At 41.9% G+C, this 23,110-nt stretch overlaps 2 protein-coding genes across 3 annotated transcripts in view; both read right to left on the minus strand.

Moving 5' to 3' along the window:
- The window catches only part of ttyh2 (tweety family member 2), a 62,929-nt gene extending 45,796 nt beyond the window's left edge, over nt 1–17,133 (minus strand). Inside the window, exons 1-2 of one of the 2 annotated variants that reach the window (XM_019270185.2) lie at nt 16,622–17,133; nt 2,975–3,147 (exon numbers count right to left, since the gene is read on the minus strand). In XM_019270185.2, coding sequence (XP_019125730.1) covers nt 2,975–3,147; nt 16,622–16,750 — 302 coding nt within the window. In that variant the 5' untranslated portion in view covers nt 16,751–17,133. The remainder of the gene's footprint in view (nt 1–2,974; nt 3,148–16,621) is intronic. The other variant, XM_019270187.2, reaches the window with a different exon arrangement.
- A 1,692-nt stretch (nt 17,134–18,825) lies between these two features.
- Nucleotides 18,826–22,509, minus strand: rpl38 (ribosomal protein L38). The gene is made up of 5 exons (XM_019270130.2): nt 22,430–22,509; nt 22,194–22,220; nt 20,830–20,890; nt 20,061–20,183; nt 18,826–18,894 (listed from the first exon to the last, which is right to left on the minus strand). Exons 2-5 carry the CDS (start codon nt 22,194–22,196, stop codon nt 18,869–18,871), a joined length of 213 nt encoding a protein of 70 aa, XP_019125675.1. The 5' UTR covers nt 22,197–22,220; nt 22,430–22,509; the 3' UTR covers nt 18,826–18,868.
- Between the last annotated feature and the right edge of the window lie 601 nt (nt 22,510–23,110).

Raw genomic sequence — 23,110 nt, forward strand, 5'->3', positions numbered from 1 at the left:
TCTCCAACCAGAGGCCTTGCTTTTCTCCAGCTTTTCATTTTTAGTCCAAGCATGACTTATTCTCTGAGATACGTTGATTCAAAATCCACTATTCAGGCAATCACCCCAAAAGCACGTCCAAGAGCATCCAACAACGTGGGCAACAATTTGTTCATTCAAAATGCAAAAAGACTCGAATGTTTACCGTACGTAATTACAAAACAGTTCCCATAGTCCTTGCTGTCGTCTGCCAGTGGCTGCTTGCAGTTGTATTCTCACTCTTCTAATTTTTCGATTTTGCCACTGAGTCACTCTACGTTTTAGGAAACTGCACATAAAAGAGTGAAATATCACGTAATGAAGACTGGTTAACTCGGTAGGAACAGAAAGACTTTTGCAAGGAGAGAGAGCCCGCTGAAGAAATGTGTGAGACATCAAGCTAAGTGCTTTAGTGCTGTTTTTCCCAAGAAGTGATTCAAAAGTAATTTGACATGCAGAATGTTCGTCATCATGCTTTTAGCAACGGCATGGACCCTTTTAAAAACTCTGTTGGATAACATAATAAAAAAAAACAAAAAACATTTATATTCCTTTGCATTTACACTTTATTAAACAGCGTTCAGTAGCTGGGGCCACAAAGGCATGGCAAAGAAGATGCGAGGTACAGAACACAAGCTTTCAGGATACACAATCATGACACCGCCGTGTGTTTCCATTTAACAATGAACCTCCTCTTAAAAAAAGATAGATGTACGATGCTCGTGCCTTAATTTAATATTACCCGCTGGTTTCTAAACATGACTGTCACATGGCTGAGAGAAGTATCCAGTCCTCTGGCTACAAATTCAATTAGCTATTTTGTGGGAAGAGCACGTTCCATTGACGGACTTAATAGGCTCTATCTGGTGATGTAAGTGCTGACTGTGCTTTGGGATCTTCGTAACTCTAAGTGAGTATCTGGCACTATAGTTTGAGGGATGTGGCGGTTAGTGTTTGTCAGCAGCATTAAGAGGGTTGATTTGCAAGCTTGACACACAGAAGAGAATAAAAAGATGGATCTGATGGTTGTCTGTGTACCAGCTAATGGCTATAATACTGATGTTGTTAATCTTCACCGCGACCCCAAAGATAATGTCATCTCACATCAGGAAAAGTTTTCAGTTCGCCGCAGACGTGATGAGATCCAGCAGCCTCCAGCCAAAAACAAATCACAACGAGTGCAACAGTTTAAAATCTGATGCTGGGTCAGATATCATCTTAAAAATAACAACACATCCTCCTCGAAGATAGTCTTTTTAACCATGTAACGTGTTGGATTTATTGGCATCTAGTGGTGAGGTTGCAAATTGTAACCTCCTCGCCTCACCATCTGCTATGGAAGAACCTATGTTGGCCATGAAAGGACCCCTCTAGAGCCCGTGTTGGGTTCATCTGTTGGCTCTACTGTATAAACACGGTGGTTCAACATGGCGGACTCTTCTTTCTTCTTATTTTCATGTGGTTACACACCAATAAATACATACTTTATGATTATTCTATCAAATTTCCACAATATTCTGCCAATAGATTGCTCTAAATGGACCTTCCTCGTGCATAACACACGATAATTATACTTTATGTTCACCGTAAATGATTATTTTTATTATTATTTTCTGTCTTGTGATGGTGAGTAAAGATCTACACTAATGGGACTAATGAAAAACGTCATTACACTCACCGTTAGTAACCTGCTTTCCATTATTGGGGTTGCATTATCCAGCCAGCGATGTAAATTGAGTTTTTTTTATTTTTTAAAAGCAACATAAATAGGCTACGCTTGATAAAGTTTATAGTCTGCTAGTTTGGGCAAGCATTAAACTGGGGGAAATGTTATTTACAACTAATGTAGGAGTTTAAAAATCCATTAGAACGTCTGAGCTGAACTGTATCACGTTTCTTAAGGTGACCTTTATGTACTTACTTCAAACAAAATGTCTATAATCCTTAGAATATTTTAAAATATTCCTATGACTCATGACAGGTTCCTGTCTTATTCTCAACAGAGGGATTATTGCATTTTTCTCATATCGTACTCGGTATAGTAACCTCTCCTCCTACGTGTCATTTTTTTGCATTATATTTTGCAGACTCAGTTGGCACATCCTGTCCAGAGGTTCAAAGCATCAAGGTGAGAAAGAGATTTGTCTGCCAGTTGGCTGTCACGGGCAGTAACACAGTTGCACACTGTCAGCAGAATATTCATCATACACCCACATCAGGATGGTGCCCGAGAGTCAGAACGCTAACTCTATTTCGTTCAACAGCAGGGTATAAACTCGGATGATTGTGCCAATATCCCTTCAAATCAGGGGCCACAGCTTCGCAAATAGCTGTTTTAAAAAAAAAACACATGTCCAGACTGATATTCAAAGAGAACGCGGCTTGTAGGAATATCAAAAACGTTCGCTCTCTCGTTCATGTTATGTCTGCTTTTTCAAGGTTGTCAGAGAGATTTCATCCACATCACTTTATCATAGAGGTAAAAGAGTTTTAGTAGATACAGATCAAAGATGGATCTCATCAAAAGGAATGAAATACAGAAGGCTATGCTATTGGGGAGTATCTACAGAGAAGCTTAGGGTATTTTAAAAGAGACTGCTGGACAGACCTTGGGAATACTAATGGGAAAACAGAGACATCAGACAAACAGGCATACAGTATGGGCTACAGAGAGTTGATGCACTCTGAGCTAATAAGTTGTATTTCTCATTTGGGAATACGGAATGTGCAGAAACATATTGAGAGTCTTTGCAGAGAAAACATCATGCCATTCACAGCTCCCCGTTAGGAATACTGAATAACCAATAAAGAAAATGTGAAACTACAGAGAGAGAGTGGCAGACATCATCCCTGTTGATGTGCGCCCCTCTCTCTCAGACATCAACAGAGACAGACAGAGAGTGTGTGTGCACTATAATCAGCAGTTAGTCATGACATCTCATCTTGATTCTCTCACCATGTGATGAGGCCGGCAGTGACGGCGGACCAGGTGACGCAGCAGGAGTTGGGTTTCTTGCTCTCCTCCTCTTCATCTTTGCGGCAGCAGCACAAACAGCTCAGGTAGATGGCCAGACACAACAGGTTAAGGCCGAGGCCTGCAGCCGCCACGCAGCCAAGGAATATGAGAGACTGCAGGGATAGAAAGAAAGAGAGAAAGAGAAGGGGAGGAGATGATACGATGCAGCCAAGTTAACAACAAAAAGCAGCATCAGGGCTTGTGTTTTGCCACAAGCAACGAACAGCCATCTTGACCTAGAATGTAGGATTACTTATGACTAATGCTTTCCAGCAGGTTTTTTTATGTAGCTGTACTTTTTGGGGGGAAATTATCCTGTTGGTTCAACTCACCTGTTAAAGGCAATTTTGTTGATATATCACATCTATTTACGTAGCACATTAAATTACAAGCACGCTCAATGTGTTGTCCATTAAAATGTGTGGGGAAAGAAAAGTTAGCATCCATGTAAAAACACTTAAAAGTACAGCGAAAGTATTGAGTTTACGTTGAATTAAGAAACAGAGATTAACATCATCCATGTGTCACTGGTTAGCCTGTTGTTTTGTGTTTGCATGCCCCACAAAACAATTCCTTCATGGATTATTCTGAGTAAAGAAAACTAGTGTTTTCTGGGCTTTTTAGCCTCTTTTAGTAATTGTTTTGTTCCACTATCTTCAACTCACTTTCCAGCCGATGAAAGTTGCTTAGCTCTGATAAACCGACTGTACTCCAATACAACTGCCCAGAACCAAACAGACAAAGTTAGCAACTAAGCTCAAACAACTAACAGCTGTGATATTTTTTCCTGAAGAGTTGGTGGAGACCAAAACAGAGTTAAAGGAAGTGTGAATGTATTGTATTTAAATGATGCTCCGTGTCTGTCTTAGCCACAAAACGCTAGCCATTACATTTGATATGTTACCGTTAGTTTGTTGTGGAGTGATTCTACCAACAGATTTTTCAATATAACTAACTAATTTGATTTTATTATATGTGCTAATATCCCTGTGATAATGTAAGCAAACTACAAGCTGCACTACTGAAACTGGATCATATTTTATGAAGAAAATGGTTTTCCATCTGTTGTCCTCCGACTGCTCGGCATCAATTATTCTCTGTACAACAAACTGCTGCAAACAATAAGTACCAAGAGTGTGTTAGTGTTTGCAAGTGTTTTGGACCACCATGATCAGGCGGTTTTCAGGCCCCAGGCCTGAATGCGGATGGTGAGCGGAGCTGGTGTCATGCCAGAACAGGAGCTAGGCAAGTGGGAAACGTAACTGGACTTAATGACAGAGGTGAAAAGAACGAAGAGGATGCAGACGGAGGAAGTGTTTGAGCAAGAAGCCACCAGACAAGAGTAAATCTGGGACTGACTTTTAATTGCTGGCAAGAGTTTCGTAAAATAGAAAGCTGAAAGACAGACGCCGAGCTGGGCTTCTTCCTGTTGGATGAGTAAGTAATGTTAGCTGGCTGCTATGTCTCATGTTGTGGCACTCGCATCGTGTTTGGCTGCGTTAGCAAAGTTGTCGACTTGCTGGTTATGTAATCATAACAAATACACATGTACAACTGTCCATATTTATGACTTTGAAACTGGGGGGCGCTAAATCACAAAAATACTAATTTGCTTTGGTTTAAAAAAAGCCTTTCTCTGTTGTCTTCTGCCAAATGTCTACCAGAGCAACATAATGGAAGATTATTCTCTGACGCCAAACAAACAATTTAAAACTAACATCAACAGTTACTGTGATTAGTGCAGTAATAAGGCACAAAAAAAACAACAAATGAATATGCACCAGAACCATCTACAGCTCCCTCTTAGCCCCGTATCCCACCCTCTGCGAGAGATAGAGTGCCGTGACAAAAATAGCAACAAGACTGTCCCTAACAGCCTCAAATGAATTCTGCATCCATCTGTGAGCAGATGGGTTTATTCAAGCTCGGTCCATGATTTTTTTTTTTTATTTCCCCCCCACTCTTACTCGTCCTTTTTAGTTTGTCTGAAATCTTTTTGGTGCCGAGCCATCTGTCGTCATGCTGTGATGTTATGAGTCCCACAAGTCAAGTGGTGGGATTAAAATAAATAAATAAATAAAAAAATCAGAAATGGAAGGATCGGCAGGATTATGTCAACGACTGCTATGAAAGAGGGCAGGTAAAAATCGCAAATTGAAAAATCCTCCAGAAGCCTTAAAACAGCTGTTTATATCATATGACACGGTCCCTTTCATGTCGACTTTGCTAATAAAAGTGCGAGAATATGACTGGAAAAGACGCGTATATAAACAAATGTTATGTGTGCTCACTCACTTTCCACTTTCTGCACCATGAATCTTTGTTTTTTACCATTTGCTCCCTTCCCCCTAAAATCAATCTGACGTCCTACTCTTGCTCCATCTGTTGGGGTGCAGTGCCTCATCTTGTACCATTTCACGGCGACATGCCTTTCATGTAAGAGGGCCAAACATATACAGGAGAAAAAAAAGGGTGTCAAAGGAAGGATGGGGGCCAATCTGCAGCCATTAAACCCCCTTGAACTTTCTCATATTCTCCAGTGCCCCATAAACTAGGTGTGGAAATGAGTGGAAAATTTAGCGCCACGGGTTTAAGAGATGGGATTGTAAATGCATTAATGGGGGTGTGAGCTCAGACAGATGGATGGCGGCGCGCACCAAGGTGAGACAAAAGAGAGACAGAGATAGAAGCGCCACGTCTCATCTGAAGGCGGGCGGGTGGGGATGATGATGGTGGTGGTGGTGGTGGTGGTGGGGTGGGCTCCGTGCGCTGAGAGTTGGTGTAAACTGGGTGTAATTGAGGTGAACACAGTAAATGAGATGGAGATGTGGGACGCAGGTGGATAATTTGAACGTTCGGGGGGGAAGGGGGGATGGGTGATGGGTGGGAGACGGCTTCAGATTGTTCGACAGAGGAGGAGGAGAAGAAAAAAAAAAGAAAGACAGGGTGGGGAAAAAAAAAAAGCTCCTGCCGAACGGCACAAACGCCGGGCCACCCAGCCGTTCTTATCGCCATGGTAACGCGCAGGTTAGTTTGGTGCCCTTGCACCGGGGAAAGGGGAGGACGAGTGAAAGGGGCGAATTACCACAAGCCCATTTGAATTAAGCAGCATGTGACAGGCCTGCTTAAATTGCCATGCCTCTGTCTTGTGATTCCTCCTTGCAGCCAGGCAATGCAGAGAAAGGAGGGAATGTGGCAGGAGAAAAGAAGGGGGGCGGCGACCAGCGAGGAAAATGGTAGACACTTCTGGGACCTCACAAGGTCCATCAAAGGAATAAACTTTGGTTTATATTCTGTTTTATTGGTGAGTTTGTGCCTCTAAACTTCCTCAAAAACCCTGTATAATTTAAAAACTGCACTGGACCCAAGAATGATTTCTAAACATTTATTCCAAGGGCTTCCTTTTCAAGCAGCTATAGCCAAGACAACAACACTCCCCGCTTTCTCTCTTTCCGTCCATCGCCCTCTTTCTCCACTGTCCTTTCTTCTCAGCACTAGGGCGCAAAAATAATGGCTTCTGAATTATGTAGCATTCATTCAGTGGGAGGTCGCACACAGACACTGGATGTGTACAAAGACACGCACACCACAACCTCATCCTGTAACCATCACTTCCAAAGTGCTGCAACCTTCCATTAAGTTTAAAAACACCATTTATCTTTTACCGACCGGAGTGTGCACACATTCGCTCCTTGGTAAAAAAAAAAAAAAAAAAAATCAAATTGGCAGCTCTCACCACTTAACTGCTACCTAAATTAGGTCTGAGTAGCTTCCCATAAAAGTAGACTCGATATGTTAACACCCTTCTCCTTACTTACTCATTCCTAACTCGAGAGGCCCCACTCTGCTGTTTTCTCTGCTTTGTTTCCTCTCTATTGTCCCTATAGACAGGGGGTGGGGTGAGCATGAGGCTGGAGGCAATGACACGGGGAAAGAAAGGAAGGAAGATCTAGCTGAGCGGAAAGGCAATCCTTGAGATCTGGAGGGGGAAGATGAGATTTAAAACAAAAAAACAGAGAGAGAGGAGGGTGACAGAGTGATGGAGGGAATATTGTAGGTAATGAAAACAGTGAGACAGCAGGGCGTGGATGAAAGAGCAAAGACACGAAAAAAGAGGGCAAAGAATGCCTGAATGACAAAGTGTGCGTTTGCACGTGCCTGTGTCTGTAAAGGGGGGAAAAGACAAAGACACAGCTACCTCATCCACATGGCAGACTCTTCATTACTCAGGGCACGGCCCAGTTTCTCTCCTATTACTGCTCTATTGTAGATGGCTTTGCCCTGAGGCTTCGCCGTTGCATAATGCTGCCATTTTTCCCCCAAATAGGGAACAACCCGAAGAATCTCATGTACAAAAATGAATACATGAGTGCATGAGACACATGAGCCATGTGCTCAAAGGATGACTAATGGACTGACACCGAAGTGAACTCAGCAAGAGGAACTCAAAGCAACTTTTGAGTCCACCCAATGTAAACCAATTAGGGCGACAAGTACTTATTATTTGAATTGTTGTATTATATATGTATTGTATTGAGTTAAAGTGAAGTTAAAGCTTCACAGTCACAAAACTTTCATCAGAAAGACTCAGAACTCAGTGTCCGTGTACAAAATAATAACATGTTTTATCCGAGTGGCTGTGAAGTGAAACCAAAAACTGCACTGAAAGGCCACTTGAAGCTGCAGGACACATCAATCTCCATAAGCCCCATTATTAAAATGCCCAACTTCAAAGCAGACATAAACAGAATAAAATCAGAGTTGAAGAAGGATTTCTAGAGTCTGTCTAGAGTAAAATATCTGAACACGTACTGGCCAGATTAAGATTAAAGTTGTGTCATTGTTCATGACAACTGTACTGAGGGTGAATTTTTATAGAACTCACCCGTTCAAATTATATTAAGGCTTAAATTTATGCAGGATTAACAGCGTGGCTGCTTTGATTGACAGATGGGTGCCATTACAGGTGGCTTGTTTGAGCAACCAGGCATTCAGCCCGCCTCAGGTCGACTAACGATCCATGCCTTTGCCCAGTTTTAGATTAGCCAGAAGGCAGCAGAGGCGGGACTGCCAAGATGGCAGCAGCCAGAGCGACTAAACTGAGCTTCAAATACGGCTCTTCAGAAACTTGTGGGGTGACGCTACAGATATAACGTCCATTCTTTAGACTGTTCATGAGTTTGACCAGAAAATCCGACCTCGATATACGTCCTGACGAGCAAAAGGTGCCTTATTGGAGCAGAGGATGTGCTGTATGTCAAGAACTCACAACAGAGTCTAAGTGGTATACAGTTCATACCTTATGCTGAGCGCCCATGAACAATCAATTTTTAATACACAAGTAGTGACCATAATTAATACATAGAGGATGGAAAGCACCTCCATCTGCTACAGCGCATCTGCCGAGCAGGACTAAGGAACGTAACAGTGGAATTCCACAAGCTTGGAGTGCTGCTAAATGCACGCTAAGCGATATGAAGTGTCTTCCGCAGGCATGGCTGCTCCACAGCAGGTGGCAGACAGCTGTGCGGAGGTGGAGGAGGTCTCCAGGCGCAGTGAGCACCGATGTACAATATGTGTGTGTGTGTGTGTGTGTGCCTTGAATGGACAGTGACATTCCTTCAACATGATAGGGGTTAAACACATGTCAGGTCAGTTAAGAGAAGGAAGAGGACATGGACAAAGAAAGAAATTCCACCTTAAAAGTCAACGCCATGTGAGCAGCAGGAGTCTCTTCTTGCTGTTGGAAACCAGTAGAGACAGTTTTAGTCTTTTAACTGGTTCGATTCTGACCCCTTTGGTATTTCTTGGATCTAGTGTTGCACAATCGTAAAGTCAGGAACTTACGAGAGAGAATGGTCAAAAATAGATGTAGCGGGCAGAGTTATTCTGACTTTTAGTTTGAGTAAAGCTCCAAAAAATACTGGATCCAAAAACTCCTATAATGCAATGCAAGGGCGACTTTTTGCTGAAATCCTCAACCCCATTTTGAACACAGGGTTTCTGCTAATGGCCCAAACTCAAGCTGAGATATCGCAGAGGATATGATGAGAGTTATTTTATGAGACTTAACAAATTTCTACCAGAATCCCTGATCTTCATGTGCAAAATTCATAGAGTGCCACTTAAAAAGCAAAAATAACTCTTGAAATCTTGTTCTAAGGTAGCCACCAATTATTCCTGTGACATTTCATTCTATGATACATTTAACATGCTGCACAGTGTATATAATACACTTTATATAATCAATTTATCTCATGAAGGGTTAAACCAACCCCCCCTACAGATCAATGGAGCAGTCCAGCTCGCTGTCTTTCTCCACGTTGCTGCCTGTCCCGCTGTGACACTCGGGTGAATGCCCCAGGGAGCGAGGCTCTTTCCAGCAGAGTGCACTCGGCTGGGCCTGCCCATGTTCGCAGCTGGGATGCCATTAAGACCCAGCAAAGCGACCCATGGGTTATATGGATGAGAGAAGGAGGAAAGGGGAGGAAGAGGGAGGGTAAAGGATCCTTTAAATCTGTTACGCTGCACTGCTTTGTTGCCTTCAACACTCTGCTATTGCTGAGCTGAAGGTCTTGGGAGTTTTGTCAGGCGTTGCTCATTTTGGAAGATTTTTCTTGTCGGGCTTATTTCTGTTGTTCTGTGTAACCTTCACGGATTTCTTTCGAGTAGCTGTCTCCGTGCAGGCCATGCTCACCGGGACATCTTTGGAGTGCAGTGAAGCGTGTTATCTCCCTATTTCCTTGACACCCTCTGTGAACCCAGAGCCCAAACCTTTCCCTCAGGGGAGTCAGAGGTCACTTTTTTGATGCTACACCCCCCACAACAAAGGAAACCCACCCTCTGTCCCAGCTTGCATGGAAGGGCTGACTTTCATTGTTGTTTGTGCTGGAGGGGAATGAATCCACTTGTCCCAGTTCATGCTGCTTCTGGTGGGTACATGCATTTGATGCTGCTGCTCAAGATTCAGACTTCATCACCAACACGAAAAACACCAAACCACACAAACCCCACCATGGATTGTCATCCGCTGCTGTCATATCCTGTTTAAACGTTGTTATATCAGCATGAGGGACGGACATACTGCCTTATTAGTGCAGACCTCGGCCATACAATCTAGCCAATCAGGTGATGCTAATTACTGGCTTCAAGCAATGCAGAGACAGATTGAGGTTAATGACCTTCTGGAGAGCCAGAGGGGACACTGTGAGCACATCTTTCTATGTGTATGCATGACTCAAATGAGGACTAAGTAGACGGCTGCAGAAGAAATGAAAGACATCGTCAACGCTACAGAGGCTGAGCCGAGGTGAATCTCTGTTTTAACAATACGGTTACACAGTCGTTCACACAACACACAACAGTGTGAGGCTGAGGTGAGGCTGAAGGAGCGTGCAAATCAAAAACAACAGATTTAAGATTGATTTTCTTGAGGAGGCGGCAATAAAGGCTGGTAAATTTCCAATGCAATCGGAGTTGTTGTGATAGCTAAAGCGATAATGGATTTTCAGCACTTGCGTGTGCATAATTTTTCATTTTCTATCACACAAACTTAACAGCTAACACAACGGCTTCAACCTTGAATTGCATAATCAGCTCTAATTAGTCAAATTTAGCTGCTTGTAATGCCACTGCGTGAAGACGGGCTCCCACAAAGACCCAATCAAATATTTAAGATGACAAAGTTAACAAATTAATTTGAATTAGATATTATTGTATACTGACGCAATAATAACTGCTGCAGCACAATCAAAGTAAGTGCATTACTTGAAGGAGATTATCTAAGTGGGAAAACATATTTTATTAACACGATTGCACATAAATTCTCTCATGAGCACGTCTCACACAAAGGCAAATCCATTTAGATGAACATACAAAGGTCCAACATCAATGACCAAAGAGGGGAAGGTGAAGAAATGCTGATGAACGCTGAAAAAATTTAAAGCAAGAGGGCGGGAAACGGGGAAAACAAAGACAACAGAACAAACTGCGTGGAGGAGGAGACTGTTTGTGGGCAGTCGGGTGGAACAGAGTTCCCAGGGAATCTCTGCAAGAAGAGCCACTGAAGCATGCCGATCGAGCGTGTTAAGAGTGTGTGTACGCTCCTGTAATTGAATACCATGTCTGCGGCTTGTTCGTTTATCCCGTGTCATTCTAGGCCATGGTAATAGCAAGATAAAACCATTCAATAGGATCTTGTCCGAGCCGGACATTATAGTGATGAGTGGTGAGACGTGGAAAGTGGATATTGTTTTGTCAAGGACAAAAGGTACTGCTATTAAGAAAAGGTCTTTCTTTTTCTGTGCTGAGGGATAGGCAAATGTTCTTTAATCATGTGTAATTATGTGGAGTAAAGTGTGAAATCTACTGAGATGTCCATGCTCATTCATGTAACACTTCATTTAACTAGTTTTCTTTTTGTGTTAAACGCTACAATTACTGAGTTCTTGAGTTTTACAATTACTGCTGTCAAGTCATCTGAAGTTCGGAACACGAAAAAGATGTTGGACACAATACAAACCATGTTATTTTCAGTGCAGTGACTACACAACCACAATCTTTACAGTAATTGCCATGTCAACCACAGATAATAATCGAAAAATATTGAATAAAATAAAAACTTGGCCACATATGACTTCCAGATAGTGAGTTATGACACCAAAAACCACCAACAGAAATAAAAATCGAGTGTCTTTCATTAAACAATCTTATCGGTATAAATTACATGACTCTGATACTGTGGCAACTACAATATATCATGGTTTTGTTAACCTAATAAAAACGCCTTAAACTAAATATGGGCAGATCCAACTTGAACATAAAAAGGAAGAATTACCTCTTCCAGGACTACAGCAGTTCGACGTTTGGCCTAGAAGCTTACTTGCTTTCTTCCTGACACCGAGATGAGAAGATTGATACCTTACTCGATAACTTTCTGATAACCTTACATAGCTGTCTGTTAAATATGAAGCTGGAGCCAGGAGAAGCTTAGCCTAGCTTAGCATAAAGACTGGAAACATCTAGCTTCGCTTCATAAGTAACTAACAATTATCAAAGTGGGATAAATCTCTCATCTAACTTGCCAAGAAAGCAAATAAAAAAGTAAAATGTTGAACTATTCAAAGAACTGTGCACAACACAGAGGTTTTTCAACACACTACAACATAATTGCTTAAACTCAGAATTATGGATTGTAAGTTAATTATTTAAGAAAGGAACAGGCTAATTTCCAATTTTGTTTGGGTGTAATTGACCCTGACAATAGCAGTAACAGTACTGACCAGACTAATCTAACTAACTAATGTTCAGTGCGATGCACATTTTCACATACTTCTTGTCTCAGCATGGAGTTCTACTAATATAACAGTCAGTTACAATTTTACAATTACCACAAAATCGGCAATAAAATGTTATGACCCTGGCTGCTTGGATAGTATCACGGTGGCTTGGCTGGATGAGGAACAGCAGTCCATGTGATGGATACACAAAGTATTTGGCACAAACTTGTTTGGGTCACAATGCAGGAAATGGGAAGGGAAGTCAGATGGATGAGGACCTGCTGACCTACACATGATGTCTGGCTCAACACACACACCCATACAAACACACACAGAGGCAGGCACACAAATGTTAGAAACTAGGCCTCGCTCCTATTTTTAGGGGAGAGCTTTTTACAGTTTCCAGTTTTTGCCCTCTTTCCATCCTCCAGGCCTCGGGGCAGGGAGAAATACATTTCACACTTCAGACGGATCTGGCTGTGGAGGACTGAGTGAGACTGAGCAGATTCTCTGAGGAGGATGTGCATCCCCAAGGCAATCCTCAACAATGCTGGGGTGGTCAGTAAATGCCTCAGTATTCTTAAAACAAAGCGCTGATTGGGCGTGCTTGAAACCCCCCGACCCAAACAGGCTGATAAGACAGAATAATCATGTCCGTTTCACACAGTGATTGACCAGGAGTGAAGGTTCAAACTGTCTCACTTCACACTTCACCCTTTCCCTGTGTATAACGAGTGCAACACCATGAATTCCTTCAAGGACAGACTGTCAAAAACGTCTAGACTGTCCAGAGTTCTTAGAGAGAGATCAGGCTGGAAGTGTGTTGCAGCTATAAAAAGGCAGGCTTCGTGCTTCACCTTCGAGTGTAGCAGGTAAAAAAACACTTTAAGCTTTTAGCAGACAACAAGTTGTCTGACCTACTGTAGTTCCTTTCATGCATACTGCAACTCAGCAGTTCGATGCAGCACGGGATGAGATTTTCTAAAATGTGTGATTGTACGATAAAGAAGAATGGCTTTCTTATTATTGCCGTAGGATAGAAATTAGAGAAGCGGTCCAGTCAGGTGATTCAGCTGACAGACATTCCATTACTGACAATACCAGCATCCAACAGAGGATGAGAAACCTACAACCAGACACACACACACAGACAAAGAACAGTGAAAGATCACAACCCCTTGCATTCCATCACATTCGCTGGACGAGAGCCAACAAAGGAATTCACCAGGATTGCCCACACTACAACTAGCCAATTATAATTCCTCGGAAGAGACGTATGGCCTGGGTTAAAAGCACAGCTCAACGCTCAATACTATCAACGACACAACATTACACAGTTCAGTCATAAAGCTTGGTTACTTTACTGTGAGACAGATCAGTTGCAGGACTGTTAATCATTCCGTAGTGAATATCACGGTTTGAGCGCTTTGCAGTGTGCAAGCGATTTACCTTGAACATAGGCTGTCTAAATGTTTTACTGCCTCACTGGCAAATACAATATGGCAACCATATTAAACTGATTAAAATAATATGAGTCACTTCATTAGCTAACACTAGCACTCAATAATTCAAGTATTAGTCACAACCTAACAACTACGCGAGTACACCCAGGGGCAATATGTCACCTGTGTTCACAGATTTTCAGCCCTTGATTGCGTGTGCAGCAAATGATCACAGCCACTAATGCACAATAGGGAGGTGGTGATCAAAATTAAGCTGGCCAGACCACAAAGGACAGGAAATGTAATGGCCTAAATAGCCTCAGCATCAGCTTGGAATTGAGTCATTAGCTTTGGTGCTTTACACAAAATTGTTCTACGAAGTGGGAGCATGAAGGGGCTTGACCCATATCATAAGAGACCAGGAGCACATTTGAAAATGCAGTGTGAGAAATAGAAAAACAGAAACCGCAGACGTTGATGGTTGCAATGATGGGGTTTTCCAACCCCTGATTTAAGTGTCTGCCTGTGGTTGACTGTTTCTCAGGAGGAAGTGCTGCTCTCCCGCTGAGACTCACCACCCTCCCCTCCTACACCTCGTGGCCTGGAATCTACTTCCACAGTGCTTCGGAGAATGTAAACCAGCAGCATGAGCAGCAAAAAAACATCGTCTTCACTTCTATCTTTGTCCTCTCTCCATCTCTTCCCCGATACCGCCACGACATTAATCCAATTTAGCTGGGCGCCATCTGATCTAGTGAAGCAGAAAAGGATCAAACTACCTAACACTGGTGAAGAGATAGCAGCTAAAAGCATGTTGACGCCAATTACACTAATGACTAAGTGAAAAACACTCAAAAAGAAAAAGGAAGTCATTTTTTGGGGGGGTCTGAGTCATGGTTCAGGGAAAAGAAGTGAATCAGGTTTCTTCTCATGTGGGTGATGTTGTCAAATGTAAGTTAGCATGTTTGATGGGTTTCCATTGACACAACGGTCAGCAACGCCAACACATGAGCTGTCTGGGAAACCAAATGGTTCCCAAACAACTGATTTTATAGGACCCAGGGAGGTCTTCCAGCTCCGACACCAATTTCCTCAACATATGTTTGCAAACTGCTTACAACTAAAAGTTTACGAGCCGAACTCGTGAACTTTGGTTCGCCATAATATGCATCAAACTACATACCGTGTAGTTTATGTGTGATTGGACCCTGGCCTCTGTACCGTGATAATTCAACGGGAATGTACAAACCGATACAGCCTTAGTCTGTGAAGTCTCAAGAATGAGCTAAAACTAACACTTTGACTCATATTGTGGCCCAAGGTTTTAATGTGCCAATATTGTGTTTTACTTACTTAGTTTGATGCCCCTAAATGGCCAGAAAAGATCAGTTAAGGACCTTTTTCAAAAAGAAATTGGTTCATGTCACAGTACAAACAGCATTATGGACGAATTCATTTCCATTACATTGTTTTCAGGGTTGTTTCAAGGTCCTGGTATTGTACCTGCTGACTCACTATCACACTGTCATGGGCACCTGAATAGAAGCCAGCATTAACACCTGTGCTTTTCACCTGTGCTATGTAAGTTTTGAAGGTTGAAGGTATCTTCGAAAAAATAAACACTGATTTCATAAGCACCAGACTCTTGCTGCTTTGGTCTTAGCTTAGCTGACATTAACTTTGTTGACATAACTTCTATTCATCAAAGGTTACGTAACATGAGCTGAACCTTTATGTCTTTCATTCATTCATCATGTTTTTCTGCTTATCAGAGCAGCTGTTGCTTGCCTGCCACACCTTAGCTCCACCGTGACGCCCATATTGTTGTTCAGTCAATGACGGAAGTGAAAGTGTGGTTGGAAAGTATTGTCACTGTACTCTTTTGTGTGATGCCAGTGCATGGTATCTCTGCTCTCCTCCAGGGATGTGTTAGTCCATATTCCTTTTACATTTGACTGACAACATAAGTGTTATATGTTTCTGTGATTTGTTCGACTAATTCTCCCGTTGACTCTCACTTCACTCCTGAAATCAAACACTTAAACACTCATTTCCGCCTCCTTCCCTTGAAAACCGCTGTGCTAAATCGCTGCAGCGATGAATTTAAATGTCATCTATTCTCAGCATCATGTACCTACGTGCGCTGACAGAGCTGCAACCTTGAAAATTCACACAGCTAAATTATAAAACATTTATAAAACTTGACATGCGTTCACAAGCAGGCCATTAGTCATCCAACAGTTGATGCCAGCCCACTTCAGAACTGTGCAAAAAAGTCCTGTCACCGCCTTTGGAGTTAGATGGGAACCACTTGAACTCCCATGGGTGATCCGTGCCAACATTCACCCACATGTGTGCCTCCTGATCCTCTGACACAAACACAACTTATTTGTCCCACCTCATAATAATAAGCAAAACCAAGCCGAATTGTTTGAATGATTTCTCTCTACTGGCAACAAATAAAGCATGGGACTCAATGGTGTGCAATGAGGAGCAATGTTTGCTTTCAGAATGAACAGATAGCATCAACACCCTGAGAATTTTGGACTCGCCTCATTGAGTTATGGGACTGAATGTGCAGTAGCTCCGAGTAAATGTGACAGGCTATTCAAAGGTGGCTACCACTTACAGACACTCACAGATATTATGGGCCACTTTTGTTATGAATTATGCAAAAATGTGATCTGAATCTGAAGGCAGGCACAGAACATAATAATGACTGAAAAGCCTACAGCTCATTTAAGTGATGCCAAAAATAAAATTATAAGCCATGCATTAAAGGATTGTTTTAAGGTGGAATGTGTCACAGCATTGTTATAAACTCACTATATGAGCCTGATGAAGTGTCCCATCTTTTTTCTACTGACCTGCTGGTAATTCTCCTCTTCAGGCTGGAAGCTGTTGTCAATGGGCTGAAACCTCAGGTTGATATGAGGAAAATTGTGAAGCCAGTAAGTCCACCAGGGCGCAATGTAATCCACCCGAGCCGAAGACATCCCTGCCCCGAGAAAAAAGTTAGGCTCCAGCCTAAATTAGCCCTCTCTTTTTTTTTTTTTACTAGAAACGGGGCCGTTTGGTCCGCTGCCGGAGATCTTTAATCCCGTCTCATATCAAACAAAGACAATGATATAAAAGCATGCTCGTCTGTGGAAACACACATGAGCGCAAAAAACGTCCGAGAGAAAGTCCCCGCGGTGCTGCAAAGTGGAAATCCGACGGAGATTTCTTTTTTTGTGTTTGTCATGAGAAGAAAGAAATAATCACACTGCGCCCGTGTGTGTGTGTGTGTGTTTGTATATGTGTGTGTGTGGACCCACAGCTCCTATCCGACAGACAGCTGCTCCGAGCGCACACGGGCACAGGCACAGGCGGGAGCGCGCACCGGTGGAGGTGGGGGACACACGAGGAGATACACGGGAACGCGCAGACCAACCTAAACTCTTGAGTTTTAGAAATACCTGCAGCTAAGACTGTTAAAAACATGTAATGTGTGGTAATAAACATCTTTATTATTATTATTTTGTTTCGTTGTTAAAGCGTCGTTTCACCGCTACGCTACATCACCGCCATCTAGTGTCCAAAAGCGAGAAGTACACTGAGCTTGGACCTACAAGCAGGGTCCATGACCTCACGGGGGGACGTCCGAGACAAGCGACAGCAAACTTTTATCTTCGACAAAGTCAACACAGGTGTTTCCAATCATACTAATTAAGGTCCAGTTCCATTTATTGTAGCTGTGAATGATCAACATGAACCACAGCAGAAGCCTAACTCTGTTCGACCTGAATGGAACTGCATGACTCAGACCCCCCAATCATTTCTATCATTGGTGACACCTGTGTTGACCCTGCTGTCCCATGTCAATGTGGCTGGAGGTTGGACTCATTGAACGTTTTTTTTCTGTTGTCTTGTCTCCGACTTTGATAAAATCATCGTTCGCCTTTTCTAAAGTGACTTCTTCCCTCATAATAGTGACATCTTTCTTTCCAGTGGCAGTCCAGCAGAAGCATCTTGCTCACAGCTGTTCACATAGCAATCCGTGTCTGCTTGGGAAATAAGTCAATGAACAATAAAGTCGGTTTTGTATTGTTACACTATGACAGGCTCTACAACGTTGAGTCAATGGAAATGTCAAGATGCACTTCAGCTCGAAGAGACTGTACTCCAAGTAAACAGTGCTGCCTCATGTGATCCTGCAGTGTGGTTACACTGTACTGCATCACTTTATCCAAGTTTGACATCGCAAACACAGTACAGCAGCCCTCCCTGGGTGAGGGTTACATGCCGTTCACTGTTTCCATGTCATCTTCAAACAGAAGATGTACTGTCTCTCGAACATCACAACATTTATAAACAAGTAGTCCTGAAAAGGGATTTTTTTCCCCCCCTTCTCTTGTTTGGACTTTGAAACCTCTTGGTACGGCATTGATTAGTTCTGGCCTTGACTACAGCACTGCTTATTAGAGACATGATTATGTGCATATATTGATGTTTTCATGGCAGATTTCTATGAAGCTGGACCAGGAGAGAAACAAGTTTGTCTTCTGTTCATTATTTAAGTTTTTGTCCTTAATCGATTTGATGCCTACAGAGTTTGAGTCATAAATCTAGTTAACTTTGCATACACTAACAAATACTTCGGAGAAATTCTTGTAAACAACCTCAAACCCTTTTCATAGATGTGAATATTTGCATCCTTCAGACTTTTGCTGCTTGGAAGGTCACCCACGTGTATTTAATAGTTTAATAGACTGAGGTAACACCAAGGAGCCTTTCAGGAAGCACTGTTCAAGGCTGTCCAACATCTACAGAAAATTAAGACATAACCAAGTTAAAGAGTTTATTTTAATGCGTCTTAGGGCAGAGCTCTGAACACACTTCAGGTTAATTAAAACTCAAACCTGACATTGTGTTGAAAGATGTCAGAACACGTATAATCCATCTTATTTTAACAAGCTGGGTGCTTCCACACTACACCCAGAGGATTGCTGATTGATACGCGACAATGCGATTCCATTTCTCGATCCATCATGTTCGCAGCATGCTGTGACAATAATGACAGACCAATGAGTGTTTTTTCCAATTTTTATTACAATTATCTGTACATCACGGATTTACTTCAGCTCCTTGACAGCCAGACCTGTAAAGAGACAAACAGGTTAGAAAATACTCACTCGCATAAATCACTTCAAGAAATACAGGGTCATGCAGCTACAACTGATTATGAAATGATTTCTGGCAAACTAATTACAAATGAATCACGTAAAGACAACTGAACACAACAGAGCGTGGCGGATTTCCACTGAAGACGGATGCTGGACGTGAGCTTCATTATAAAGAAGAAAATCTTTGAATAAAACTTGGTTTCCAAATGGAGGAAATGGCTTTGAAGTCGCTTTAGCCCACACTAGTTTTATCTCTTATCTAAATTAAAAACTAAGGACGTGACCTTTAAATTCAGAAATCCATTTTAGTAGAAAACTAACAGCAGTAATAATCGAAGAAAAGACAAACTATATTTAGAGACTTGGATATCAACTTTGAGTCACTGCAAACTGCCAAGGTGACTCATGAAAGGCCGCACAGCGGCAACATTGGTCTCCCATACCTAACGGACCATAGCTCTGCTGGTGGCTTTGAAATGGTGAATACAGTTCCCTTTCGTCAATGTGCTTTATATTAAGACGCATGTTGCAATGACAAGTCATTTCAGTATTTCTGACAGAGTTTCAGTGATCAGCCTTAAGACTCTGTTCTGATATTTTAAGCCATCTTGGCACTGTGTCTGCAGTCCTTGTCCATCAGGACCTAATATTATCCACCCCCTGGTGCTGTGGACACTACAACCCTAGCCGAGTTTTTATAGTAAACAACTACAGTTTATTCATTCGTTTCTGGTCATGTTCCCAGGGCTCAAACACACTGAATCCATTTCCTAACATTGTAAAACATCTGCAGTGGGTTTTTGTGAACGCCATGAAACCTGCCTTGTTTACGTCAATTTGAATTATTTTATTGTTAGCACATTTCTTCACCGTACAGTACAGTGCCATCCTCTGCGGTCACCACAAAGCTATCACGCCATCCCTGTACCGTATGAACTCAGGGGACCAACCTCCTCATAGAATCTGAGCCCCGCTAGTGGTCCACAAGAAAGATGCACGCTTCTTAAAAAAACAGACCAGTCTGTCTTCAAAGTCAAGCGTGCGTCATTCACTTGCATACAACACCCTCACTACGTCACTAACTGGTATTTTCCTTGACTTCCATGTCGGCTTCACAGGCAGACTTCTTCTTAACACTGACCTGGGGGCAGGGACTGCTTGAGCTTCTCCGCCTTCTCCTTGTCTGTGATGACCAGGGTGTACAGGTACCTGCTGCAGCGCACCTTGAACTTAACATTGTCCTTGTTCTTCTTGATCTTTACGGCTGGAGAAAGACAGAAAACAAGGCTGTTCAGATTCAACGCAAACATGTGTATCATTACCACAAACTAAAAATTGAGTGACACTGATTAACGCATGAATATTTGAGCAGTTTCTGAATTCAAAGTCAAACTAAGCAAAGGGAAACTAGAAATTTCTTCAAAATAAAAGCTCAATTTGTTGAAAACAGCCATGCATCTTGATTTGTACGCTTGCCTGTAGGCAAATGAGCTGACCTGCTGCAGACAACATCACTCCAGCAAATACTTGGATTAAATATTAGGTACAACTAAGAAATTAGAAGTTTTACTAAGAAACTTTGTTGGAAGTTAGACCCACAAACTTAAAGCATCGTCAGGGTTGTGTTACTCGAACAAAGCTCACATGTACTTGTTTGATTTTCTAGCAGTTGCAAGTTGTAAAGTGCATATCCACCGTGTGCGTTTCATCATTATTGGGCAGTCTTCTTTTAGTATACCACATTTCAACCAGTTTGAGAGAAAACTACACTCCTGCATGTCTCCTTGACTCGGTTTTAAGGCTTAAGAAACGAGACTTCTGCTGCAAGTTGTCTTGTTTGCCTATTTCAAGAAATCATTTACAGTTACATCAACCGGCACACGTGTGGGACGGTGAGGAGTTTAACTTACACTTGGCATCCTTCCTCCTGGCTGTCAGCAGGAAATCTTTGATCTCGTCTATCTTGCGAGGCTACAATTTAAAAAACACGAAAGCAGACATGGTTATCATTTCAAAGCATTAAAAAAAAAAAAAAATGACAGATTAAACATGAACAGTTAAAGTAATGTTAGGGGACCGGTGGAACTGATGTTTCTGTTTTGAAAGCGAAACCCAGCACTAGGTCCATCATTATTCTTGCAAGACTGTGATGCATCACGAGCACGTCAGCCTGAGATGTTTGGACGTCTTGCTGACGGCTAAAAAAGCATGTTGTCTTCATTGAAGGAGACCAGCCTCTGCTGAAGTTAAGTCAATGTCTTCTGACCGCTTACCCACAACATATCATTCACCCATTCACACACTGATGGCATTCCACTATGCGACTTTGTGTATACTCGCTCAGTAAGCTCTATTAGATGCTCCAAAACATCCTCTGTACGAGATTGTACCGTACCATTGGGTCGCTCTGCATTTGGGCAACCAGTAAAAGCCACAACTCAGTGGAAAGCCCTACCTGACGATATAAAGAGCTGCAGCTCCATCAGTACGTTTAAAACCAAATTAAAAAGTCTCAGCTCTGTAGCCACTGAAATTGTGGGTTATGTGCTATTGTGTGTAACTTTGTATTATGTGTCCTGTGTGTTTTTTGCTTTGTACTGAATTAGAAATACTTTTAATCCCCAGAGAAAAAAAATGTTACAGCAGCTCCCAAACGGTAATGCAAGAAAACAAAACCTTAACACTACACACCTATACGATATCCTATTTTAACACTATATACACACACGTATAAATAAAACCAGTAACTGAACTATGCAATACATAAAGCTAAAACCTTATAAACTGTTTGTTATTGTGCTGTAATCTTTTAATTGTGTCTGCTGAAGGGACTGCAGGAGAAAAATATCAAAATCAAATGTAATAGTTTGTGTTTAATACTGCACATGGTCCCATTATATAAATATGAATGAATAAATCAGCTGCTCATCAGTTTTGTGGAGCTAACCAGTCATTCACACAGGTTGGAGGAGCCGGGGATCGAACCACCGATCATCTGATTACTGGATGACCCACAAAGTAACTTACAGTATAGTAACGGTTAGTAACGAGTACTTTTATAGTCGTTACCTCCAGCTGTGACTGTGACTGCAGCCGGGTGGCCCACCTGTGTTAGCAGCATTGTGCTAATGCTAAACGTAACTTCACCTGTCCATTCATAAACAACCTCACACACACATTACACGCTACTACACACCCACACACACGATATACAACAGTATCCACTGAGCAGATTTCAGCTGTTTAACGTGTTTCAGTCAGATTTGGTGCTTACCATGCTGCCGTGTCAGCGGACTGAGCGCTAAGGAAGCGAGAGAGAAAAAAGATGGAGTCAGTTTATCGGTTTAAACAACGCGAATAAAAGTGTTGAAACACAAATGATCACATCCTAACGTAGCCGCTAGACTAATGAACGAGGATTTAAGAGTAAAAGGCTGTAGCCGTGAGCGTTAAAGAGGATGGATGGTGATTAAAAGTGTGGTTTTGTTTACGCGTGAAGGAGACACTCACTCAGTCTGCCGGAGAGGGGATGGAAAGGGGCGGGACTTCCGGTTAGCGAGGCTTTTATACCGCGCTACGGGAAACACGGAGGGACAATTCAAGAGGAGAAAAAAGCGTATTACAAAGTCAAATCAAAAATATTCATACGGATACGAACCATGTGTAAAATATCGGAACTCTATTTGTCTCTCTGTTCCTTCTGTTGATGTGATGCTCTGTTTTGTTGTAAACCCAACATATAGTCAATCACTTTTTGAAGTTGTTGCACATCATTTAACTGTAAATTTGATCTTTTATATACCTTTAATACAAATATATATATATATAGATATATATATATATATATAGATATATATAATCTATATAGTTTATATATAGTTCTTAATAGATGGTTACTTTTTACATATGGTGTTTTTGTTTGTTTGTATACTGGAGTATTGTAACAAAAATAATTTGATTGAATGATTCTGATTCTGAAAAAGCAGTGTGTTTTTTTGTTTGTTTTTTTTAAACATACGAACCCGATTTGTCTATTTAAAGAACCACATTGAAATTTTAACAAGTTTTCCCTCTGTTGTTTTTGTCTAGATATTTTTATCTACTTTTGACTGGACTGCACTGGACAGAATATAGATTAAGTCAAATGAACACATTTTTTTTTTTTGAGTAAAGTGTAACTCAAAAAATGTA

The sequence above is a fragment of the Larimichthys crocea genome, chromosome XVI (genome assembly GCF_000972845.2).
Source record: "Larimichthys crocea isolate SSNF chromosome XVI, L_crocea_2.0, whole genome shotgun sequence".
NCBI classification, from domain to species: domain Eukaryota; kingdom Metazoa; phylum Chordata; class Actinopteri; family Sciaenidae; genus Larimichthys; species Larimichthys crocea.

What these genes read in the sequence shown, in the direction of transcription:
- rpl38 (XM_019270130.2), bottom strand. An exon ending in CAGGAGGAAGGATGCCAAGT is followed by an intron (nt 20,184 to 20,829) that starts GTAAGTTAAACT and finishes GTCTTTCTCCAG; the next exon opens with CCGTAAAGATCAAGAAGAAC. An exon ending in CAAGCAGTCCCTGCCCCCAG is followed by an intron (nt 18,895 to 20,060) that starts GTCAGTGTTAAG and finishes GTCTCTTTACAG; the next exon opens with GTCTGGCTGTCAAGGAGCTG.